The sequence below is a fragment of the Molossus molossus genome, unplaced genomic scaffold (assembly GCF_014108415.1).
Source record: "Molossus molossus isolate mMolMol1 unplaced genomic scaffold, mMolMol1.p scaffold_m16_p_8, whole genome shotgun sequence".
Lineage (NCBI taxonomy): Eukaryota > Metazoa > Chordata > Mammalia > Chiroptera > Molossidae > Molossus > Molossus molossus.
Genome location: NW_023425402.1, coordinates 2527047 through 2550891, shown reverse-complemented (window position 1 = coordinate 2550891; position 23845 = coordinate 2527047). Strand labels below are relative to the sequence as shown.

Sequence of the window (23845 nt, the reverse complement as noted above, 5' to 3'; positions counted from 1 at the left end):
GGTGTGCCTTGTGGCTCTCCTGTGTGTACTCTGAAGCCAGAGAGGTAACGCTCATTCCATCCCTCTTCAGGGAGGCAGGAGTCGGTGGTGAGGCAGACCTCCTTCAGCTGCCATTGCTGTGGACCCAGTTCTGGGGTTTGGGGTGAGCACTGGAATGAAGGTCAGTCCAGTGTGGGAATAGGTTCTTCTCAGGGACCAGGACATCTATCCCTCAAGACCCCAGTTCCTGACCACAGGGATATGGGTGCAGCCCTCTGGCCAGCACTCATCTCTGGGGTGCAGAAGGCTGCAGGCTGCACTGGACATCGGGAGTTCTGTGTTCTCACGGCAGCTTTGCTGCCAGACTTTCTGCAGGCTACCTGCCCTGCCTCGGCCTCAGTGTCTCTCCCTGTTGAGCCAGAGTTTCTCTAAGAACCCCTCTAGATCTACCCTGAAAGCCTGTGTCTTCACCTCAACTCCTTCCCCAGTTCAAGGAACCCAGGCATCCAGCTGCCCCACCCCAGCTCTGGGTAAACAGGAAGCTGGGTGAGGGGAGCAGGGTGTGTGGAAAGTCCCAGCCAGGTGTGTGGGTCTATGGGGAGGGGGTGGCCCCACCCCTGAGATATGAAAGCCCCCCAGCCCTGGCCCTGGCTCAGTCTCAATGGGGGCACTGGGGCTGGAGGGCTGGAGGAGAAGGCCGCAGGGGAAGGGCTGCCTCCTGCTGGCTGTGGCAGGAGCTACTTCCCTCGTGACCCTGCTGCTGGCTGTGCCTATCACTGTTCTGGCTGTGCTGGTTGTGGTGCCCCAGAAGCAAGGACTGGTGAGTGGCTGCAATAGTGCCCAGAGGGCTGTATGTTGCTCATGCTCACTTACCTCTGGCTATGCCTGGGGTCTCTCGCATCACCTACGCTCCTGGCTTGGCTGTCTGGCAGGGATTTTGGTCTGCCTCTTTGCTGGTTCTCTTTCCATATTCCTGTGATGCTGTTGTGTCCTGATGTCTCCAAGACCCTTCTTGGTTGTCTGTTTGTCTCCTTCCTCTTCCCAAGACATACTCAGACTTCTGTCTCTCTGCCCAAGCATATCTGCCTTGCTTGCTCTCCCTTCCAGTGAGATGGGTGGTTTGGGAGGTTGGGTCTACATTGGGAATGGTGGGTTTGGCGTCAGCTAAGGCTCAACTCTGGGTACTGTGACCCCACCCACCCAGGTAACAGAGACCACTGATCCAGGGGCACAAGCACAGGCCCAGCAGCGATTGGGTAAGAGCAACGCCCTGGCCCCCCGCCCCGTGCCCCAGTCCCTCAGGGACTCCTAGCTCACATCCATCTGCATCCCCAGATGCTCTCTACTGTTCCCCCAGGAGTCCAGGTGCCCCAACCCTGGGCCCCGGCGCCCCGTCCTCTCAGGGAGACCATGTATGGTGGCCGCCCTGCCCCAAGCGTGGACTCTTCGCCCCTTCCAGGGTCCCAGGAGCTGCCGGGGCAGGACGCGGAAACAGATCCCGGTCCTAGGCTTCCGGCCGCCCACCTCATAGGTAAGGCTCTCCTCGCCCCGAAGAGTCGGGCCAGCTCTGCCCCGCGCCCTTCCAGCCCTTCGCCCGGTGCCGCCGTGCTCAGCCCGGGGCACTCACCCCTCGCGCCCCCAAGAGCCCGCTCCTCGCCGCGGGCCAGCTTCTGGCTTCCCTCCCGGCCTGGACCTCCCCTGCGCGTGCTCCGCACCCCACACCAGGTGCCCTCGGTCCCCAAGTCGTCCGCGGCAGAGGCAGCGCGATGCCCCAGCCGCCCGGCTCCCTGCTGCCCGCCCCCCGTGTCTCCGCAGGCGCCTGGACGCAGGGCCAGGGACTGGGCTGGGAGGCGAAGAAAGAAGAGGCGTTTCTGAGGAGCGGGGCGCAGTTCTCCGGCGCCGACGGGCTGGCGCTCCCGCGGGACGGCCTCTATTACCTCTACTGCCACGTGGGCTTCCGAGGCCGGGCGCCCCCTGCGGACCGGGACCCCCTCGACCGCTGGGTCACGCTGCACAGCCGGCTGTACCGGGCGGGGGGCGCCTACGGGCCCGGGACTCTCGAGTTGCTTCTCGAGGGCGCCGAGACCGTGAGCTTGGAACCGGCCCGGAGGCTCTGGTACACGAGCGTGGGGTTCGGCGGCCTGGTGCAGCTCCGGAGGGGCGAGAGGGTGTACGTCAACATCAGCCACCCCGATATGGTGGACTATAGGAGAGGGAAGACCTTCTTTGGGGCTGTCATGGTGGGGTGATGGTCGCCCTGCGTGGTGGGAATATGTTCATCAGCCCAGATATTGGGGACCCAGACACCAGGGACCTCGTGGCCGTGGAGAAGATAATGTGGGACACTGTTTGGACACTGATTTTGAGTTTGATGAAAATAAAGAATGTCAAGCTGTAAAGCTGCTCATGCAGATGCGGAGATGCTAACATGTCTTGGTTCAGAGCTGGTACACAAGGATTGGTTAAATAGTCTCTGTGTTTTTCTGGATGCTTGAAACAATTCATAACACGTATTGCCTCTGATCCCTGGGATCCCACCCACTTTGTGCCTCTGGATAGCCTTGTCCCAGCATTGGCTCAGTGGGAGGGTAGAAGGAAGGGGATCTCCTCAAACCCCAAAGCATCTCCAAGCATTCTGATTCTCAGAGCCACACGGTCCCCACCACACTGCATTCTTCTCTTGGGTTCCTCCCAACAGTGAGAGAGGGGTCATTACAGGAAAAGGCAAACACCACTCAGACAGGCCAAGCTGAAACTGGCCCAGAAGATGGCTGAGGAGACCCAGTACTTCTCCCCTGCTGGTTACCTGAAGGACCTTTTGCCACCACCCCAGAGTCAACTGTCCTCCAAGGGGCAAGAAAAACAGCTCATGGAGTGTGAAAGGAGGAGGATGAAGGAGAGCTGGGAGGGTGTCTGAGAGAGAGATGGCCTGGGGGTGGTGTCTGGGGCGGAGGAGAAGAGGAAAAGCTGATGCCACCTGTTGGAGATGGAAAGTTCTCACTCCTTGTTCACACTTCAGGTTCCCTTCCCATGAGTGGGCAAGTGTGGGGGCCTGGGGTGAGTAACAGCAGCCCTCTCACCCCATGACTGATGTTCAGCCCTGGCTGGAGGAGGCAGAGGGGGACCCAAGGCTCTATCTAGGTCACCCCAGTGGGTCACCCCACCCTGCGGCACACCACATGGTTTTCCCCTGCCTGCCGTCAACTCTGTTTTAGTTCTTCACTCTACTTCTCATTTCCCCCTTTTGATCAGGAATTTTCTCTTAGAAAACATCGTAGATCAAACAGAACATTTTAAAGTCCCTTAATGCCAGGGAAACAATACTTTCCTTGGATCCATCATGCCCCTCAGAGTGGGGGTATGGGTTAAAGACATGCTTACCATGTAGATTTTATAGTCAGCTCAATATTTGTACCAATTTTTAGGTCGATGCATCAGGAAAAGACTAGTTAAGACATTATCATTATATATCAGTTTCAGAGAGCAGGTCAGTTCCGTTAAACAGTTGTTTCAAAGCCGTGATGCAGGTGGCTCCCAAAATTAGGTCACTTGATGCAAATAATCAGGTGTTTAATAAGAGGCATCTCTATGGAAACAAAAGAAAAACAATGCTTAATAACTGGAGCAGACTATAATCCCAGTTTCTGAATTCTGAAGGCAGCTGGTCGAGATTTCTAGATGTCTGGCTCAAACCACCTTCAGATGGAGTGAAGACAGGCAGGGAGAGTCTGATAGTTCTCCGGGTCTTCAGTTTGAATGTCTTTGGCGATCTTTCTGCAACAGGTGCAAAGACTGTCTATGGATGAACTGTTGTGATTTCTCTGACGTTTATATCAGTTGCTCACTTTAGCTTGTATGGCTTTGGGAAAGGGGCAGTTTTATTTCTCAAGGATTACAAGTCGAAGGGTGGGAGAAAAACTGAGAATGTTAGTTTGGAGAGTTGTAGTGAGATGTTAGAAGAAACTAGAAGAATTCAGGATCTGGTCCAGTTTACAGGTATGAACAAAACCTCAAGAGATAATGAACAGCACTAGAATCTAATATCCAAAAAAGGTATATGACTTAAACATAATTTTCTCTCTAAAATAACCCTCATTTTTACCAAATATAGTCAAGACTAATTTGTTTGTGAAATAAGTCTAGTTTCAACAAAGTTGGCCTGTATTTTACATAGGAACAGCAAGAATGGTAAGTAACCTTATAGGCTCTTTTAAATCTGCTTTGCTGGAATTTTTCATGAGGAATCTTCAGATTGAACTTTAAAGGTCCCTTGAGGCCAGAAAAGTCAAGGCAAGGACTTGCCATTAATTAGATGCCTGCAATACCTGTAGATTTGGGTGAGTTCCTCTCTTCTTGAGGTCCCCAGAGTAACTGAGGTTCTTGCACCTGCCAGGAAGTGACCTTCTTTACTCTCTGGTAAGGCAAAGAGAACACTGTAAGCAAAGTACCAGGATGATATATCCAAGGGTTTTATTGGCTTCCATAAGCCAATCTTAATTCCTTGAAGCTGTTTGCTCATATCTGAATCTACATATGTCTCTCTCAAATACGACATCCAGTGAGAGCCTTGGTAGTATAGTCAGTTTCTAATTGTGTCCTGTTACAAGGAGAACTGATTCTTTTTAACTTATGCAAATAACAATATTACTGTGAAAATAAGAATACTCACTGAGAGTTTCTGAATTCTGGAGAGATCAAGTAGATAGAAAAAGGTAAATGTTTCAATTCTGCTTACAAAGGTGTAATTGCTCTAATTCATAGGTTGCTAAAGAGAAAGGATTTCCTTATATCTAGAAAAACAAGAGTAAATAACCAGCAATATTTCAAATAAAAAGTCATAAAAATTGTAATCATCCTCATCAGTTCATTCAGTCCCATGTTATTAATTCTTGTTCATCTTGCTCTTTTTGTTAAGTTTTATGAATCCAGTTTTTCCTTAAAGTTCTGCAAATCCTCATCCAGTTCTAAGGTATATCTGACAGTTAAACAGAAACATGTACTTTAAAGTAAGTGTCAGAGTCTTCTACATGAATCTCTCTGAAACATATTTGCAAAAAAATCAGACTAAGACAGCGACTCTCTGTAAGTGACAGACTTAAAATGATGGTTAAAGATCTGATCACACCCAGCTGGTGTGGCTCACTGGTTGAGCATCGACAGAGGTGGCTGGTTTCATTTCCGGTCAGGGCACACACCCAGGTTGTGGGCCCAATCCCCAGTGGGGGACATGTTTCTTTTTTTTAATTGTTAAATTACTTTAATTAATTAATTAATTAATTAATTAATTTTAACTCCTCTTTATTGTTGAATGTATTACAGATGTACCCACCTTTTTTCCCCACTGACCTCTCCTTCCTCACACTATTATTGGTGACAATTGGTTATGCATATATACATAGAAGTTCTTTGATTCATCTCATCCGGCCCTCCCTCCCCCCTTCCCTTTGAGGTTTATCAGTCTAACAACCAATTTGTACTTCTTAATTGCTTCATCTTTTTCACCCATCCCCCCAGCCTCTCCACATCGGGCAAGCAACAAAAAGTTCTCTGCATATAGGAGTCTCTTTCTGTTCTGCTTGTTCATTTTGTTTGTAGATTCAATTGTTGATAGATATGTATTAATTGCCATTTTATTGTTCATAGTTTTGTTCTTCTTCACCTTCAAGAAGACCCTTCAACATTTCATATAATACCGGTTTGGTGGTGAACTCCTTTAGCTTTTTCTTGTCTGGAAAACTCTTTTTTTTTTTTTTAATCCTCACCCGAGGACAGTTTTCCATATTTTGTTCAGATAGAGTGAGAGGGAGGGAGAGAGAGAGAGAGAGAGAAACATCGACGTGAAAGGGACACATCGAGTGGCTGCCACCTGCACGACCAACCAGGGCCGGGGACAAACTGCAACTGAGGTACGTGCCCCTAGCGGGAACTGAACCCGGGTCTCTCTGGACTGCAGGCTGATGCTCTAACCGCTGAGCCAAACAGCCAGCGCTGGAAAACTCTTGATGTGTCCATCAATTCTAAATGATAGCTTTGCAGGATAGAGTAGTCTTGGTTGTAGGTCGTTGCTTTTCATCACTTGAATATCTCTTGCCACTCCTTTCTGGCCTGCAAAGTTTCTTTTGAGAAATTAGCTGACAGTTTTATGGGAGCTCCTTTGTAGGTTACAAACTACTTTTCTCTTGCTGCTTTTAAGATTCTTTCTTTGTCTTTAATCTTTGGCATTTTGATGATGATGTGTCTTGGTGTGGAACTCTTTGGGTTCATCTTGCTTCCTGGACTTGTATGTCTGTTTCCTTCACCAAGTGAGGACAGTTTTCTGTCATTATTGTTTCTAATAGGTTTTCAATTTCTTGTTCTCTCTCTTCTCCTTCTGGCACCCCTATGTTGCAAATGTTGGCATGCTTGAAGTTGTCCCAGAGGCTCCTTACACTATCCTCATTTTTTTGGATCCTTTTTTTTAATCCTCACCTGAAGATATATATATATATTTTTTGCATTTATTTTCAGATAGAGTAGGAGGGAGAGAGGAAGGAAGAGAGAGAGAGAAACATTGATGTGAGAGAGACACATTGACCGGCTGCCACCTGCACGACCCCAACCAAGGCCGGGCACCAACCACAACTGAGGTACGTGCCCTTAGCGGGAACCAAACCCAGGATCTCTGGTCCGCGGGCCGATGCTCTAACTGCTGAGCCAAACTGGCCAGAGCTGGATTCTTTTTTCTTTTTGCTGTTCTGATTGGGTGTTTTTTGCTTCCTTTTATTCTAAATCAGTGGTTTGCTTCTTGGCTTTACCTATTCTACTATTGGTTTTCTGTAAATTATTCTTTATTTCAGTTAATGCATCATTCATTTCTGACTGGTTCTTTTTTATGTTGTTGATGTTCTCACTAAGTTCCTGGGAGGTCTCCTGAAGTTCCTTAAATGTCTCACCAAGTTCCGTGGGCAACCTTAAAACCAGTCTTTTGAACTCTGCATCTGATTGATTGCTTATCTTCATTTTGTTTAGTTCTTTTCCTGAAGTTTTGTTCTTTTCTTTCATTTGGGACATGTTTCTTTGTCTCCTCATTTTGGCTGCTTCCCTGTGATGGTTTCTATGTATTAGGTAGAGTTGTTTGTCTCCTAGTCTTCATAGGGTGGCCAACGGTTATAGGTGTCCTGTAGGATCCAGTGGCACAGCCCCCTGGATCACCCCAGCTGGGCCCTTGAGGTGCACCCCTAGTGTGGACTGTACACCCTTCTGTTGTAATTGAGTCTTTATTTATTTATTTATTTATATTTTTTTATCCTCACCTGAGGACATTTTTTCCTTTGTTCAGATAGAGCGGGAAGGAGAGAGAGGGAGAGACAGAGAGAGAGAAACATCAACATGAAAGGGACACATCGAGTGGCTGCCACCCGCACAACCCAACCAGGGCCGGGGACAAACTGCAACCGAGGTACATGCCCTTAGCGGGAACCAAACCTGGGTCTCTCTGGACTGCAGGCCGATGCTCTAACCGCTGAGCCAAACCGGCCAGGGCTGTAATTGAGTCTTGATTGTTGTTGGCACGTCAATGGGAGGGATTTACTCAGGCTGATCAGCTGCAAGGACTGGCTGTGCCCACTGACCACTGGTCTCTGACTCCCTTGGAGAATCAGCTATGCAGGGCCCACCACACAGAGCAAGACTTACTTCAGCAGGGCTCTGGTACCCACTGAGTCCACTCATTGAGTGTGTCACTTGTGGAGGTGGTTGGGTGGTGGTGTTTTGATGTGATCTGAAGCTGTCCACTAGGTGTGCTGGCTCTGGGGCAAGGTCAGCCTCTGCCTGTGTTCTACCCGGGGCCACCAGGCATAAGCTACAAAGTGATCTGCAGATGGCTGCTTCTTGTGCTGGGCTTGGAGATGCTCAGGAAAAGCCCAGTTGTAAACCAAGGCTGGCTGCTTCTAGTGCCAGGCCTGGGGCCACTTAACGAGAGGTATGGGGCTTGCTGAGACCAGATGCTGCTTGTTTGAGAGATCTTAGGAAATTCTGAAGCAGGATCCAAGACAGGCTAATCCTATGGTAAAGCCACTGGCAACAGCTTGGGTGGGCCTGAAAGTTGGGTGGGGCAGGGCCTCAGGAAATCACTGGGGCAGGGCAAACAGTGTGAGCCAGGTTGTTGGAGTCCCAGAAATGGCACCTGTCTGCCAGCCCTGTGGGGGAAGGGCTCACCAAAGCAACATCAGCCTCCGCCAGCATGTCTGCCCAGGAGAAAGCCACTTCTCCAGCCCTCATCCCGAGGCCAAACAGCTCAATTCTTTCCTGTATGTCTCTGGCACCCCTCGAGCTGCCTCCCCTTGGAGCTCAGAGGGAGCAAGTCTGAGTAAGTCCGTGTGCGGGCCCTTTAAGAGGGCTGGGAACAAACTGCAACCGAGGTACGTGCCCTTAGCGGGAACCAAATCTAGGACTCTGGTCTGTGGGCTGATGCTCTAAGCGCTGAGCCAAACTGGCCAAGGCTAAAATTCCTTTCTTAAGGTTCCTTTTTTAAGGACTTCCACCAAGATCATGGTGTAAATAAATGTGGTATCATCTCCTCTCACAACCACTACAGAACAACCATCATTCAGAACCATCTGACATCGAGCTGAATGGAAGTCCTACAACTATGAAATTGAAGAAGCCACACTGAGACTAGTAGGAGGGGCAGAGGCACAGATGGGTTGGTCACACACCCACATGTGGCAGATAAAAATCAGGAGGACACCTCAGTTGTGAAGGTCCTCCCTGAGGAGTGGGGGGGTCCCCATCCCACCACAGGACCGCTAGCCCCAGGTTCCAGTACCAGGAAGAGAAGTCCCCATAACTTCCAACTGTAAAAACCATTGGAAACTGAGCCTTCTGGAGTCCCAGGCAGTTCCTCTTAAAGGGACCGTGCATGGCCCTGGCTGGTTTGGCTCAGCGGTTGGAGCATTGGCTTGCAGACCAGAGAGTCCTGGGTTCGGTTCCCGCTAGGGGCACGTACCAAAAAAAAAAGGGGCCTGTGCATGGATTTACTTAGACCTACTTTCTCCAGGCTCCAGCGTGGGAGAGGCAACTTGAAAGGCACCAGAGACATATGGGGAAGAACTGAGTTGTTTGGCATCGGGACAAGGGCTGGAGAGGCAGCTTTCTTCCATACAGATGTGCCGGTGGAGGCCTTTGTTCCTTTGGTGAACCCTTCCTCCACGGGACTGGCAGACGGGCACCATATCTGGGACTCCAGCAACCTGGCTCACACTGTTTGTCTCGCCCTGGTGATGCCCTGAGGCCCCGCCCCACCCACCTTTCAGGCCCACCCAAGCTGCTTCCAGTGGCTTTACCATGGGATTGACCTGTCTTGGCTCTTGTTTCAGATTTTTCTAAATTCTCTCAAACAAGCAGCATCTGGTCTCAGCAAGCCCTCTCGCTAAATGGCCTCAGGCCTGACACTTAGAAGCAGCCAGCCTTGGTTCACATCTTGGCTTTGCCTGGGCACCTCCAAGTCCAGCACAAGAAGCACCATCTGCAGATCACTTTGCAGCTTATGCCGGGTGGCTCCAGGTAGAACACAGGGAGTGGCTGACCTTGCCCCAGAGCCAGCACACCCAGTGGACAGCTTCAGATCACATCAAAACACCACTACCCAAGCACCGCCACAAGTGACACACTCAAGGAATGGACTCAGTGGGTACCAGAGCCCTGCTGAGGTAAGTCTTGCTCTGTGTAGTGGGCCCTGCACAGCTGATTCTCTAAGGTAGTCAGAGGTAAGAGGTCAGTGGTCAGTGGTCAGTGGGCGGCTGATCAGCCTGAGTAAATCCCTCCCATTGACGTGCCAACAGCAATCAAGACTCAATTACAGCAGAAGGGTGGACAGTCCACATGAGGGGTGCACCTCAAGGGCACAGCTGGGGTGACCAGGGAGGCTGTGTGACTGGACCCTGCAGGACACCTACTATAATAGGCCACCCTAGGAAGCCTAGGAGACATAGAAACTCTGCCTAATATGTAGAAACAAACACAAGGAGGCAGCCAAAATGAGGGGACAAAGAAACATGTCCCAATTGAAAGAAAAGAACTGAACTCCAGAAAAAGAACTAAACAAAATGGAGATAAACAATCTAATGGATGCAGAGTTCAAAACAGTGCTTACAAGGACGCTCAAGAAACTTAGTGAGGACATCAAGGAATTTAGTGAGGATCTCAAGAGCATTAAAAAGGACTAGTTAGAAATGAAGGATGCACTAACTGAAATAAAGAATAATTCGCCCTGACCGGTTTGGCTCAGCGATTAGAGCGTCCGCCTGCGGTCCGGAGAGACCCGGGTTCGGTTCCCGCTAAGGGCATGTACCTCGGTTGCAGTTTGTCCCCGGCCCTGGTTGGTCGTGCGGGTGGCTGCCACTCGATGTGTCCCTTTCACATCGATGTTTCCCTCTCTCTCTCTTCCTCTCTCTCCCTCCCACTCTGTCTGTACAAAAAATGGAAAAATGTCCTTGGATGAGGATTAAATAAATAAATAAATAAATAAAATAAAACCCATGGTTTCTCTTCTCTGCCCCTCTTCTCATGTCTTTAAAAAAAAAAAAAAAAAAATAATAATTCACAGCGCCTGGCTGGTGTGGCCCAGTGGTTGAGCATTGACCTGTGCACCAAGAAGTTGCCAGTTCGATTCCTGGTTAGGGCACATGCCCAGGTTGTGGGCCAAATCCCCAGGGTGGGGCATGCAGGAGGCAGCCAATTGATGTTCTCTCTCATCGATGTGTACATCTCTCTCTCCTTCTCCTTTCCTCTCTCTGTAAAATCAATAAAGAAAAAAAAAGAGAGAGAATAATTTACAGGGAATCAATAGCAAAGTAGGTGAAGCCAAGAAGCAACCTTTCAATTTGGAATATAAGAAAGCAAAAAACACCCAATCAGAACAAAAGATCCCCCCCCCAAAAAAAGAGAGAGAGAATAATGTAAGGAGCCTCTGGGACAACTTCAAGCATACCAACATTTGCTTCATGGGGGTGCCAGAAGGAGAAGAAAGAGAGCAAGAAATTGAAAATCTATTTGAAAAAATAACGACAGAAAACGTCCCTAACTTGGTGAAAGAAACAGACATATAAGTCCGGGAAGCAGAGACTCCCAAATAAGATGAGTCCAAAGAGGCCCACACTAAGACATCATCATCAAAATTCAAAAGGTTAAAGACAAAGAGAGAATTGTAAAAGCAGCAAGAGAAAAGCAATTAGTAACCTACAAGGGAGCTCCCATAAGACTGTCAGTTGATTTCTCAAAAGAAACTTTTCAGGCCAGTAGGGAGTGGCAAGAGATATCCAAAGTGATGTAAAGCAATGACCTACAATCAAGATTACTCTATCCTGCAAAGCTATCATTTAGAATCAATGGAATATAAAAAGTTTCCCAGACAAGAAAAAGCTACAGGGATTTATCACCACCAAACCAGTATTATATGAAATGTTGACGGGTCTTCTTTTTTTTTTTGGTACGTGCCCCTAGCAGGAACCGAACCCGGGACTCTCTGGTCCGCAGGCCGATGCTCCAACTGCTGAGCCAAACCAGCCAGGTGATGGGTCTTCTTGAAGAAGAGGAAAATAAAAAATATGAATAATAAAATGGCAATAAATACAACTGACTCTACAAACAAAATTAACAAACAGAAACAGACTCACAGATACAGAGAGCATTTTGTTGGTTGCCAGATGGGAGGAGGGTTGGAGGCGATGGGTGAAAAAGGTGAAGGGATTAAGAAGTACAAATTGGTTGTTAGACTGATGAACCTCAAGGGGAAGGGAGGAGGGGGTATGGGAAGAGATAAACCAAAGAAGTTATATGCATATATTGCATAACCAATAGACACAGGCAATAGTATGGGGAAGGCAGGAGGAGAGCAAAACAGGGAGGAGGGTGTCAGTGGGGGCAAAAAGGGGGCATGTCTGTAATACTTTCAACAATAAAGATAAGTTAAAAAAGAAAAAATAATTCCTTTTTCACAACTTTCCTTGTCCCTCTTAGCTTGTCTCTTCCTACTCATTCAGAAATAAGCAATTTATTTTAGGACAAACCAGTTCCTTTTAATTTCCTCAAAAATGCATTTCCATACCTTATGTCTTCTTTTCCTGAAAACACACATTATTTCCTTCCATTTTAATAAGAATGATTAACTCTTAGAAACCTTAATTTCTAATGACAACTGAAAAGTAAGCAATTGTCATTTTTTAGATTGTCAAATTTATGAATATATTTAAGAAACATAGTTTCTTTTACAAGGAAATATATTTCAGAATTTTTAGTTTTCTTTTTTTAAATTGATTTTTAGAGTGAGGAAGAGGGAGAGAGAGAGAGAGAGAGAGAGAGAGAGAAACATCTATGTGAGAGAAGCACCCTGACCTGCGGGAGACCTGGGTTTGTGCCCTGACCAGGAATGGAACCCACCACCTTTGGTGTATTGGACAATGCTCCAAGCAACTGAACCACACCAGCTAGGGCTATATTTCTTTTTTTTTTTTTTTAATCCTCACTCGAGGACATTTTTCCATTTTTTTTTGTTCAGGTAGAGTGGGAGGGAGAGAGAGGAACAGAGAGAGAGAAACATCGATGTGAAAGGAACACATTGAGTGGCTGCCACCCGCACGACTAACCAGAGCCGGGGACAAACTGCAACCGAGGTACATGCCCTTAGCGGGAACCGAACCTGGGTCTCTCAGGACCGCAGGCTGACGCTTTAACCGCTGAGCCAAACCAGCCAGGGCAAGGGCTATATTTCTTCATTTTTAGATACGTATGCTTCCTCAACAATGTATGAAACATATTCATTAGCAGATTCAGATTTATCTTTTAGTTTCTCTGTAATAAGAAATCAAAAGTAGATAAACTTAGACTTATCTAACAATTAATGTCTTAGTATTTTATCTTTTTTTTTTTTTTTATCCTCACCCGAGGACATTTTTCCATTTTTTGTACAGACAGAGTGGGAGGGAGAGAGAGGAAGAGAGAGAGAGAGAAACATCGATGTGAAAGGGACACATCGAGTGGCTGCCACCCGCACGACCAACCAGGGCCGGGGACAAACTGCAACCAAGGTACGTGCCCTTAGCGGGAACCGAACCTGGGTCTCTCCGGACCGCAGGCGGGCGCTCTAACCGCTGAGCCAAACCGGCCAGGGCATTAGTATTTTATCTTATTTGGAAATGCTCTAGATATTCAACGAATTTAACTTGACTCAACATTTAACTTAATTTGGCAAAACTTTGGGATATAAGTTACCAAAAGGTTTTGATAAATTATTTAAGTAAACACACCATAAGACATAAATATTACTGAAAAGTTGACCTAAAACTTTTAACCCATCTACGTCTATTTATTTTACTGTGCTCAATAATTATGTTTAGGTACTTATGAAAATTTTATTATACCAAGTTATTTTTCTTGCAGACAAATTTTGCAACAGAGATAGCATGAACTTGTTTGACTAATAAACCTAGGTAGAATAAAAGTAGTATACATAGTTCTGATATGACTATTTAACCAAACCAAACTGAAGCCAGCTTTAATATCAAGTATCTTCCCAGAGCACTTGATTCTGAGAAAACATTTGGATTAGTTTCTATTATATTTTTGAGAAATTTTATGTAAGTACTTAATTTCTTTAAGACTCTTCCAAATTAGCAATATTATCCAGGGGTAGAAAATACCACACAACATACAGAAACAGACAGACAGATGCAAATAGACCTGATAGGTTTGTTTTTAAAATTTCAGCCATGAGTCAGTACAGTAGGGCAAAACCCCTCTAATTAATTTAAAAAAAATTTTTTTTCCCCTTTATTGATATTTGAGAAAGACGAAGTGAGAGGAAGAGAGAGATAGAAGCATCGATGAGAGAGAACATTGATTGGCCGCCTCCTGCACGCCCCCCACTGGGGATCTGGCCCACAACCTGGGCATGTGTTCTGACCAGGAATCGAACCTGCAGCCTCTTGGTGCACAGGTCAATGCTCAACCACTGAGCCACACCAGCCACACTAAACCCCTCTAATTTATGTTAAGTTTATTCAGATTGCTATGGCTTTTTAAAATTAGTGTCTGTGGATAAGACAATCAAGGCTTGTACTTGTCCTTGGCAAGCAGACTTGGAGTCAGAGCAGCAGTTTGTGCTTTAAAAACAAATACCCCCATTTCCCCTTTTCTTCTTTCAGTCTTAGGAATTGGATGGAAAAGACAGGGCGGCATTGACCTGCTCCTAGAGCTGCATTTCTGGTTTCACAAAGATCTGTAAGATCAAGACAGTGGCTCTCAAAGAACTGGGTTTTAAGTTATGAGGCATCATAGGTTGATCTACCCGTCCAAGTACATCATTCCCAATTTGCTTCTTTCTTCTGGGTAAATAGGTTTATTTTAGTTTAGGGGAGGAGGCTTTTTAAAAATTCCCATTGCCCTGGCCGGTTCTGCTCAGTGGTTAGAGCATTGGCCCTTGGACCAATAAGTCTTGAGTTCGATTCTGGTCAAGGGCACATACCTCGGCTGTGCATCATCACCAGCCCCGTTCCAGCTGTGCAGGAGACAACCAGTCTATGTGCACCTCTCACATCGATGCCTCTCTCTCTCTCTCTCTCTCTCTCTCTCTCTCTTTCTCTCTCCCCCCCTCCCTCCCACTCTATCTGATGATAACTCTATCTGATAATAAATATAAAAATATCCTCGGATGATGATTACAAAAAAATTCCCATCAAGCTTTGAATCTTTAGCTTCCAAATTTGTCAAATTTCTGGTCATAGAGTCATTAAATTCTTCGAAATATCAGGTTTAGGGGCGGGGGTGGGGTTGAGGGAGAAACAGGAAGAAATTTTAAAGCACCTGCTCAGATGGCCAACATTTTTTTAGGATCTTTTTAGAGCTGTTTTTATTTTATTTTATTTTTTATCCTCACCCAAGGACATTTTAAAAAAAATTTTGTTCAGATAGAGTGGGAGGGAGAGAAAGAGAGAGAGAAACATCGACGTGAAAGGGACACATCGAGTGGTTGCCAACCGCACAACCCAACCAGGGCCGGGGACACACTGCAACTGAGATACGTGCCCTTAGCGGGAACCGAACCCTGGTCTCTCTGGAACGCAGGCCGATGCTCTAACTGCTGAGCCAAACCAGCCAAAGCATAGAGCTGTTTTTAAAATCAACTTGTCCTTTAGAAGCTTCCGCATATCAACGAAATAAGGCATTCCAATATTCCCCAGAGGTTTGAAGTTCTCTCTATAAGGGAAGGCCCTTCAGGTAGACTTAAAACAAAGTTTTATTGCCTGGCTGGTGTGGCTTAATGGTTGAGCATCAACCCATGTACCAAGAGGTCGCCGGTTTGATTTCCGGTCAGGACACATGCCTAGGTTGTTGGCCTGATTCCCAGTGGGAGGCATGCAGGAGAAGGCCAATCGATGTTCTCTCTCATCAATGTTTCTATCTCTCTCTTCCTCTCTAAAGATCAATAAAGAAAAAAAATTAAAAGAAAACAATAACAAAGTTTTCTCTCTCTCTCTCTTCTTTTTTTTTTTTTGTTAATCCTCACCTGAGGATATTTTTTTCATTGATTTTTAGAGAGTAGAAGGGAGGGGTGGGTGAGTGAGAGAGAGAGAGAGATTGATGCAAGAGAGTTATATCCATTGGTTCCCTCCTGTATGCCACCGAGGATCTAATCTGCAACCCAGGAATTGAACCCGTGACCTTAGGTGCGTGGGCTGATGCTCTAAGCACTGAGCCACACTAGCCAGGGCCAACATTTTCTCTTAATGGCTATTAGAGTTTTAAATTATTTTGGCTAAGTTGGTCTATCTTGTGCCTTTGGCACAAAATGTTTGTATATATAACTAGCTAGAGTTCCTGAGGAAGAAACTTTTTAGAGCGTCCCATGTTAAAGATAAATTCCCCCGAAAGTTGGACAAAAAGACAAAATATGTTCAAGCTACCTTTGAATCATTTAATTTCTTAGAGGCCTCTAAATGCCAATTAAAAATGTTTCTCAGTTGTTTAACATTTCTAAGATTTTCCACTTGTGCATGCACAGTCACTATATCTGGACATTCAGAAGATCCCTAGAGTGGCCACTGCGGTTCTAAGTTATCTTTTGTATCTGAGGTTCACTGGGATAATAACTTAATAGAGAATAAACCATGAGTTTGAACATACACAGCTGGTGTCCCAGATGGGGGTTGTCCTGTAGCAGATTTACACAGAGGAGACCCCATTACAGAAACCAGAATCAGAGGACCCAAGAATGAAAGCTCTGAACCTCAACCAAAGGAAGGAGATTCAGAATCGAGAGACCTCACCACTAGAATCCCAGAGCTGGCCGCGGCCGGTTTTGCTCAGCAGTTAGAGCGTCAGCCTGCGGACTAGAGAGTCCCAGGTTCAGTTCCCGCTAGGCACGTACCTTGGCTGCAGTGGTTGGGGCTGTGTGGGTGGCAAACACTCGATGTGTCCCCTTTCACATCAATGTTTCTCTCTCTCTTCTTCCTTCTCTCCCTCCGGCTCTATCTAAAGATAAATGCAAGAATGTCCTCGGGTGAGGATAAAAAAAAGAATGTGGCAGAATCCCAGAACTGTCATGGAGATGACAGAGCTCAAAGGGTTCAAGCAGGTACCTTTCTTGAATCCAACATGGGTGGCATGGAATTAAAGTTCTTTGGATCCCACTGCTGCCACCATAATGTGGACTGAGTGTAAATGTATCAGGAGCGTAATAAATGATACAGATTTATTTATTCAAAGGTCTTAGGGTTTGCAAACTGATAACAGCACTAGGCAATATGCAGACTGTTCAGAGGAAGAAAGAGACGCGGAGGGTTCTCACAGTAAATAGCACATTCTCGAGAAGAAGCAGGCCTGCACTCTCAGCCTCTGGGTTGGTCCAAGGCGGTAATTCGTAGAAGACAGGGTCTGTGTGCTGGATTTCAGAGCGTCTGGCTACATGAACATCCTTCCCCGGTCCTGCAGGGGTGATCAGAGGGCTCTCAGTTCTGATGTACCTCGAAGCACTGACACAGGACAGGGAAACTCGAAAGTTTAAGTTTCCAGGTTGGTTAAAACAAGAATAGAATTGTTTCTTCAGGCCTCCACCTACTTGATTGTAGTAATTTAGCTGACTGACTGCAGTGGTCCGGTGTGCTTCCTCACGCTCTTCTCAGTGGCAGGGAAGAAGGCCCGGCTGCCACGGGCTCCATTCCCCGGGCCTCCGTTTCTGACTTCGTCTTTGTCTGTGACTCTGTGTCCAGAAGAGCCTCCTGGGGGGATGGGCTGCTTTTACCTTTCCAAGTCACCCACCTCACATGCCTCCTCTCATCATTTGCCAAGAAAACCAGCCGGTGTGGCTCAGTGGTTGAGGGTCGACCCCTGCACCAAGAGGTCACCGGTTCGATTCCCGGTCAGGGCACATGCCCAGGGTGTGGGCCTGATCCCCAGTGGGGGGCGTGCAAAAGGCGGCCAGTCGTTCTCCCTCATCATGTTTCTATCTCTCTCCCTTTCCCGTCCTCTCTCTCTCAAATCAATAAAGGAAACAAACAAAACAGAAAGAAAACCTGTGTGAGCAAGCTGGTTTATGGACCCTTCACCCACATCTTATTTCTAGATTTTTTATTTTCTTCTGTCTCTTCAATCCTTCCCCCTGGGAGAAGGAAAGGGAAAGAATGGCTGGGGGCCGAATAAAGGAAAAGAGCCAGAATTCACGGAGTGCCTCCCACACCACTGCGTGCCATGACAGGGGCCCCGAGGCAGCTTATTCATGTGTCCTCTCTGGCCCCACATGTGGCGGGTGTCCCATCTCCATCGGGTAGGTGAGGTTCAGTGCCTGGCCCAGGGTGCACAGTTCGGCCAGGGTTAGCTGGAGGGCCCCAGAGTGCTTTGGAGCCGGCGCCTGAGTCCTGGAAGTCCCTTGGCTGTGACTCAGAGGCCAGAGAACGTGCTCCTGCCGGTTCTCTCTGGGGCCGCAAAGCCAGAAACCTCGCTGCGCACCTGGCCGCAGGCCTTCCCCACTCCCAGCGGAATTCCCGGAGCGGAAATTCCCGGGCCTGAGGGGAAGGTAATCGGGCTCAGGCCGGGCTCCAGGGGCGGGGCCGACCGGCTGGGCTGCGCTTTGTTCTGCTTGGGGTCTCCTGAGCCCAGCAGTCCGGGGCGTTAGGGCTGGGCCCAGGGATCTTAGACCCGCGGAGAGACTTCAGGGAGCAGCTCCCACCCCCGTGCAGAGTCAGTTCTAAGACAGAGACCGTGTTTCTTTTCTAAGCATACTTTATTTCTCGCCACTGACCAGTAGGGCGGTTACAGACACAACTCCCCTGGGGAGCAGAGGTTCAGCGATGTAGCGACAGTCAGTCACCAAATCAACATTATTTAGACAACTTGATCAGATAAATATTTTTTTAAAACATAAGCAAAAAGAGGCACAGAGGCCAGGAGGCCAGGTTTTCACAGAAAACACGTCTGAGCTAAGGCAGTGTCTGCGCTGGGTGTCCCAGGACACCCAGCCTCCCGAATAAATACTTTCATCAGTAATAAATAAATAATAAATAAATAATAAATAATCACAGGTGCAAACATAAATAGAGGGAGCTAGCCCAATGTGGGGCTGGGGCGGGTGGGGGTGTGGGGGACTGGGCTCCCCATCTCAGGGAAGCATTTGGAAACATTTGAAGAAAGGGAAGCCTGAGGCCCACTCATGTCCACTTGTCGGGAAGATCTTCTAAAGGGATGTTCTGAAGTGTTCTGGCCAGAACTAGAGGTTCCTGGCCCCCACATTCCAGGTGTCCCAGGTTGCGTTCAGGTACCTAGACCTGAGGCCCCATTGTCCAGGTCACACATCTGTGCACCCTAGGTTTCTAAGTGCTGTTTAAAGTTCTCAGTCCTGAGCCCCGAATTCCCTTTCTAAAGCAGAGGGGATGAAGGGGCCGGAGGAGTGGATAATACAGGGGATGAGGGGACGAGGATGGACGTGCTGCTCCCTCACAGGGCGATGAGCCCGAAGTAGACCTGCCCGGACTCAGCAAAATCGAGATAGTCGGGCAGGTTGATCTCTGCACTGAGCCGATCACCCTTCTCCAGCTGGAAGACACCTCCCAGGTAGATGGGTTCGTACCAGGGCTTGGCCTCCATCCCCTCTGGGGTCTCCCTCTGGCAAGGGCTCTTGATGGCAGACAGGAGGTTGACCTTGTCTGGGTAGGAGACAGCAAAGCGTTTGATGGTGTGGGTGAGCAGCAGCTGGGTTTGAGGGCAGTCTTGGCCCCTGAAGAGGACCTGGGAGTAGATCAGGTACAGCCCGTCTGATGGCACCTCCAGCTGGTTGTCTACCAGCTGCACACCGTTGGCCAGGAGGGCGTTGGCGACCTTGCTCTGCCACTGCAGCTGCCCCACAGTCTGCTGGTCTGCTGGAGGGAGAGAGGAGCGTCAGTGCGGCCCCGCCAGTTCCACGCTCCATATCCTGTCCCTGTCCCTCTGTCATCTTCCCGTGTCCCATCTGGCCGTGAGGTTCTGAGTATATCCTGCAAGGCTGGTGGTGTTTCTTCACCCTCCCCTTGAATTCAGTGAGTTCTCCTCACACTGTCTCCAAGGGCTGTTTACGCTCAGCCTGGGTTCAGCCCCCAAATCCTGTCCCTCTTCGGCCCACCTGCTTCCTCATCTCCCAGACACATCCTCAGAGCTCTTACCTACAACATGGGCAACAGGCTTGTCATTTGAGGTTCGAGAAGATAATCCTGAGGAGGAAAGAGGAAAGAAAAAGGTGAGATCCTTAAGCTTCCCCCAAAACATCCTGCTGCTCTGACCTCATCCCTCATCCCTCCAAACCCCAAGTCCAGTTTCCCCCAGTGTTCCCATCCCAGGCCTAACCCCAACTCTACCCAAACCCCAAAGTTGGAGAGATGCTTTGGAGACACTTACCAAGGGTCTGGGGCAGCAGGGCGCCAATCGGGTGCTGTTGGAGAGGAGCAGGGTTAGCATCAGAGCAAGTCACCCCAGCGAGAAGCAGCTGGCTGCGTATCTCGCGTGTACTCTCTGCCTGATGTGTCTAGTTCTCTCTCCTTCGTCCATTCATTCAGCAGTCTTTGTTGAGTGCCTTCCATGTGCCAGACGCCCTCTCTTCACCTGTTCTTATCTCTCCTTCCCTCACCTCATCTCTCCCATTCTCTTTATTCACCATCTTCATTCATAGCACTTGCTTTCTCCCCATCTCTCTACCCCCGCCCCACATTTCTGCACATACCTCTCTTTATGTGTTTACCTGCTTGCTCACTCATTCATTCAACAGCTGCGTAGTGCGCACCTTCCAGGTGACAGACGCCTTTCTCTCCAGGCTCCTCTCTTCCCTGATCTCTCTCCACTTCTCTTTCTGCCTCCCCGCCTTTCTCCAGCGCCCCTCCTCACCCCTCACCCTCTTTCTCCCCCATTTGTCTCTGGGTGGGAGAAGGAGCCAAGGCTGGTGAAGCACGTACCTCTTCCCTCTGGGGGCCAATCACCCCGAAGTGCAGCAGGCAGAAGAGCGCGGTGGCTCCTGCCACGAGGAGGAAGGAGAAGAGGCTGAGACACAAGCACCGCCTGGAGCTCTGAGGGCCCCCTGCCTTCTTGGGGAGCGCCTCCTCAGCCAGCTCCACGTCGCGGATCATGCTTTCTGTGCTCATGGTGTCCTTTGTGGAGGGACTCAGGTCCAGCGGCAAGATGGTGTCAGAGGGAGAGAGTAGCCTGGCTGCTTCTTTGAGGGCTGTGTGGTCTGAGAGATTACTTCCAGGGTCTAGAGTTGCCTCTCTCCTGGCCGCTGCCCTGGTGTCCTCGCTGAGGGAGCTTCTGCAGGCTGCTGTGCGAACAGCTGCCTTTATAGCCTGGGGAGAGAGGGCGGGGAGAGGCTCTCATTCAAGCAGCGGAAAACTTCCTTGGTGGAGAAACCCATGAGCTCATCTGGAGGAAGCGGTAGTGGGTCCTACACCTTCTGTCTCGGTTTCTTCTCCATTGCGGGGGTGGTGATTTGGAAAGTTGGGGACACCCAGGCATCAAGAATACTTGCCACCCTGGATTCTGAGGGGGGCCTGCTGGATTCTGAGTTACTGCTGTGAATGTAGGACCTTAAAGGCTGGACCCCAGTTCCCCTCTGCCCCCCAATTCCCATTGTCTCTATTTCTTTTGGGGACCAGTGCTGTGGCCTGTTTCCCTCTGATTTTCAGACCAGACTCATGTCGGGGCATAATCAGAAATGGGAAGGATTTCAGGAAGCTGAGGTTTTGATGTGGAGAAAAGGGGGGGGGGAGGGGAGCTGTGACGGGTCCTGAGGCAGGTGCTCGGGGTTCCTGGGGGAGAAAGAGCTGGGGGAGGGGAGCTGGAGGTTGGGGGCATGAATGGGCCTCTGGGAGGGCTTGGGGGATGGCAGGGCAAGCCTGGGACAGCCCCAGGGGGAGCGGAGGCAACCCTGGGAATTCATGGACCCCACCAGGGCTGCCTTCTCCTTTCGTTCTGACGGGGGTCACAGTGTTGGTTTCAGTCCTGACTCCAAAGGAAGCTGTGGCTCTGACTTTTGTACGAAGCCCCACCCCTTCGAACCCCCATGTGTGGCCATGTATCCCCAAAGAACTCCTGCTCCCTCAGATTCCTGGAGGTGGCCCTGGCCCTCAGAGCCCTGGGCTTGCCCATGTGCCTTCAGATGTCCCCGTATTTTCCTGCCCCTGTCCTTGCAGGCTGTCTCACTCCTTAAGGCCCTTGCATGGCCATGTCTGCCAGGGGGCCCCCGAGCTCCATCCCCATGGTCCTGAAGACCCTTTGGCGCGGCCACTTCTCTCCGGAGGCTTCCTGTAACCCCACTCCGCACAGCCTCCCTCTGTGGCCATGTCTGCCAGGGGTCCCCTGACCTCTACCCCTCCAGACCTTGAGCCCACGTTTTTCCTTTGTCTTCTCAGCTAATCCTTTGGTTCCCCTAAAGAGCCTGGGCCTCCCGTCCTGCCACACCAGTTCCCCCCTCTCCTGGAGCTCCTTAGGCCCCTGCATGTCTTTGTATGCCCCCGACTCCCACCCCTCTGAGGCTGTCTGCCTCCATTCCTTAGATGGCCTGGGGACTTCTTCCCTCGCCGGCAGACAGACAGACAGACACAGGAGACAGCATTTCAGAGAAAAAAGGTTTATTGGGCTCCATGGAGGGCACAGAGACCCCTCAGGAGGTGTCTGGTGAAGCCGCGGCTGGCTCTTCTGAGCCTTTGCTTCCCTCTGGGACCCTGGGCCCTCTGCCCCGCAGGCTTCCTCCGGCTCGTCCTCGTGCGACGCCCTCTCAGCCTCCTCGGGCGGACACGTTTGTCTGTCTCTTCTGATGTCCTGCTATATCCCCTCTCTCCATCCTCCATAAATAAATAACTTAATCTTTTTCTCCTCATAAATAATCCCCCCTCCAGACACCCACCCAAGCTCCTGACGCTTCTGGGCCCCTCCATGCCCAGGGCCCGGCCCTGCAGCAGAGCACAGAGCAGGGCTCCGGTGGCGACCTCTGGGCAGGCTCGATCCTCAGCTGAGCATCCTGGTGGCTCAGCGAGGTGGGGACCTTGGGTGCCAAGCACGAGCGGGGAGACTTGAGACTGTCGGAATGGGAAGAGGACGAGGCATCGTGGCCCGTGACATGGTCAGAGTGGAGGCACGATGGGGAGAAGGCCTTGAAACCAATTCTTCTGGATGTTTCTACAGAGCGAAGGCTCCAAAGAAGACAGTGCTGGGACTGAGGAGCAGGTGGGAGATGCCGTCCGTGTGCGTGGAGAGCTGGTCTCCCTGCGTGAGCAGGAACACAGCCCCCTGGTACACTGAGCGCACCCAGGGTCCCTGTGGCCCTGGGCACACGGACTTCTGAGCACTGAGGAGAGACACGTGGAAGGGGTACTGGGAGGAGAAGAGCTGGACCTTGTGGGCCAGGTAGAGAGGGGTGGGGGCGGCCTGGGGGGAGCAGCCTTCCCCAGAGAAGACCACCTGGGAGTAGATGAAGTAGAGGCCGCTGGCGGGGACCAGTAGCGAGTTGTTGCTCAAAGCGAAGCCGTGGCGGAGGAAGGCACGGTCCGTGCTCGCTCTCCAGCGCAGCGAGTTCTGGGTGCTGGGGTCTCCTAGGAGGAGCCGTGGGTGTGGGGTCAAGAACCTGGGGTCAGGGTCTCAAGCCCTGAAGCAGGTGCTGGACCCGTTCCTGGGGGTGCTGGGGAGGGCAGAGGGAGTGGGAGGCTCCGTGGGGGTGGGGAAAGTGGGGGAGAGGTGGAGTAGACAGCTGCTTGGGTCCCTAAAGGGGGTAGTAGGAGGGCTGGGGGCTACATGTCTGGGGGGGCAGGAGGATGTTTACCAACAAGGTGAGCGGCAGGCTTGAAGGTGTCTCGTGCAAACTGCTTCTGGAGGTGCCGATGGGCAGTCTGTGAGGGTGGGAGGCCAGCATCAGGGAGCCCCTAAGGAGAACAGAGTTGGAGGGGCTCTAGGGACCAAGGTTCAGCTGGGCCACCCCTGCAATCCCCTTCTCCTGCTGCCTCACCTGGGCCTCAGGTGGCAAGGCCAGCAGCAGCCCCAGAAGGAGGAGGGGCAGGGCGCCACACACCCTCAGGAGGTGGAGATGTCCAGGTGGTGTCATGGGGAGAACCTGCAGGGAGAGATCTGTGAGCGGCCGGGCGGGGCGCTGCGGAAGACAGGCCTCCTCCCCAGGAGACAGCCACCAGAGACCCAGGGTGACAGACAGAGAAGGGACACGACGCAGTCAGGGGAACCCCGAGGTGAGCAGGGGGAGACAGAAAGACACACAGAGGGAAAGGGAACAGAGAGGGATTGTGGTGGAAACAGAGACCTTGTGGCAGAGACAGAGAGAAAGAGACTGACGGATGGAGAGTCAGAGAGGGAACAAACCAAAACCAAACCCACC

The 23845-nt window shown here is 50.0% G+C and overlaps 3 protein-coding genes across 6 annotated transcripts; 1 reads left to right on the top strand and 2 right to left on the bottom strand.

Annotated features, from left to right (window-relative positions):
• The first annotated feature begins 481 nt into the window (after nucleotides 1–481).
• LTB (lymphotoxin beta) lies at nucleotides 482–3911 on the top strand. 4 transcript variants are annotated; one of them, XM_036249414.1, is made up of 4 exons: nucleotides 490–799; nucleotides 1184–1235; nucleotides 1337–1510; nucleotides 1795–3911. In XM_036249414.1, exons 1-4 carry the CDS (start codon nucleotides 641–643, stop codon nucleotides 2226–2228), a joined length of 819 nt encoding a protein of 272 aa, XP_036105307.1. In that variant the 5' UTR covers nucleotides 490–640; the 3' UTR covers nucleotides 2229–3911. The 4 variants fall into 4 exon arrangements, with proteins under 4 accessions (XP_036105310.1, XP_036105307.1, XP_036105308.1 ...); XM_036249415.1 differs by having other exon boundaries at nucleotides 492–799; nucleotides 1439–1510; nucleotides 1795–3239; XM_036249416.1 differs by having other exon boundaries at nucleotides 741–799; nucleotides 1315–1510.
• A 14760-nt stretch (nucleotides 3912–18671) lies between these two features.
• TNF (tumor necrosis factor) lies at nucleotides 18672–20751 on the bottom strand. Its single transcript, XM_036249008.1, has 4 exons — nucleotides 20427–20751; nucleotides 19876–19909; nucleotides 19644–19691; nucleotides 18672–19364 (listed from the first exon to the last, which is right to left on the bottom strand). Exons 1-4 carry the CDS (start codon nucleotides 20610–20612, stop codon nucleotides 18943–18945), a joined length of 690 nt encoding a protein of 229 aa, XP_036104901.1. The 5' UTR covers nucleotides 20613–20751; the 3' UTR covers nucleotides 18672–18942.
• A 1890-nt stretch (nucleotides 20752–22641) lies between these two features.
• On the bottom strand, nucleotides 22642–23633 carry LTA (lymphotoxin alpha). Its single transcript, XM_036249354.1, has 3 exons — nucleotides 23465–23633; nucleotides 23282–23381; nucleotides 22642–23054 (listed from the first exon to the last, which is right to left on the bottom strand). The coding sequence occupies exons 1-3, from the start codon at nucleotides 23558–23560 to the stop codon at nucleotides 22642–22644; spliced, it is 609 nt and encodes a 202-aa protein (XP_036105247.1). The 5' UTR covers nucleotides 23561–23633.
• Nucleotides 23634–23845: the final 212 nt, after the last annotated feature.

Bases quoted from the DNA above. Each gene is read 5' to 3' on its own strand.
- LTB (XM_036249414.1), top strand. From the start codon at position 641: ATGGGGGCACTGGGGCTGGAGGGCTGGAGGAGAAGGCCGCAGGGGAAG. The intron at 800-1,183 runs GTGAGTGGCTGC...CCACCCACCCAG, and splicing joins TGCCCCAGAAGCAAGGACTG to GTAACAGAGACCACTGATCC. The intron at 1,236-1,336 runs GTAAGAGCAACG...CTGTTCCCCCAG, and splicing joins ACAGGCCCAGCAGCGATTGG to GAGTCCAGGTGCCCCAACCC.
- TNF (XM_036249008.1), bottom strand. From the start codon at position 20,612: ATGAGCACAGAAAGCATGATCCGCGACGTGGAGCTGGCTGAGGAGGCG. The intron at 19,692-19,875 runs GTAAGTGTCTCC...TTTCCTCCTCAG, and splicing joins CCTGCTGCCCCAGACCCTTG to GATTATCTTCTCGAACCTCA. The intron at 19,365-19,643 runs GTAAGAGCTCTG...CTCTCCCTCCAG, and splicing joins GCCTGTTGCCCATGTTGTAG to CAGACCAGCAGACTGTGGGG.
- LTA (XM_036249354.1), bottom strand. From the start codon at position 23,560: ATGACACCACCTGGACATCTCCACCTCCTGAGGGTGTGTGGCGCCCTG. The intron at 23,382-23,464 runs GTGAGGCAGCAG...TGTTCTCCTTAG, and splicing joins CCTTGCCACCTGAGGCCCAG to GGGCTCCCTGATGCTGGCCT. The intron at 23,055-23,281 runs GTAAACATCCTC...GGCTCCTCCTAG, and splicing joins GCCTGCCGCTCACCTTGTTG to GAGACCCCAGCACCCAGAAC.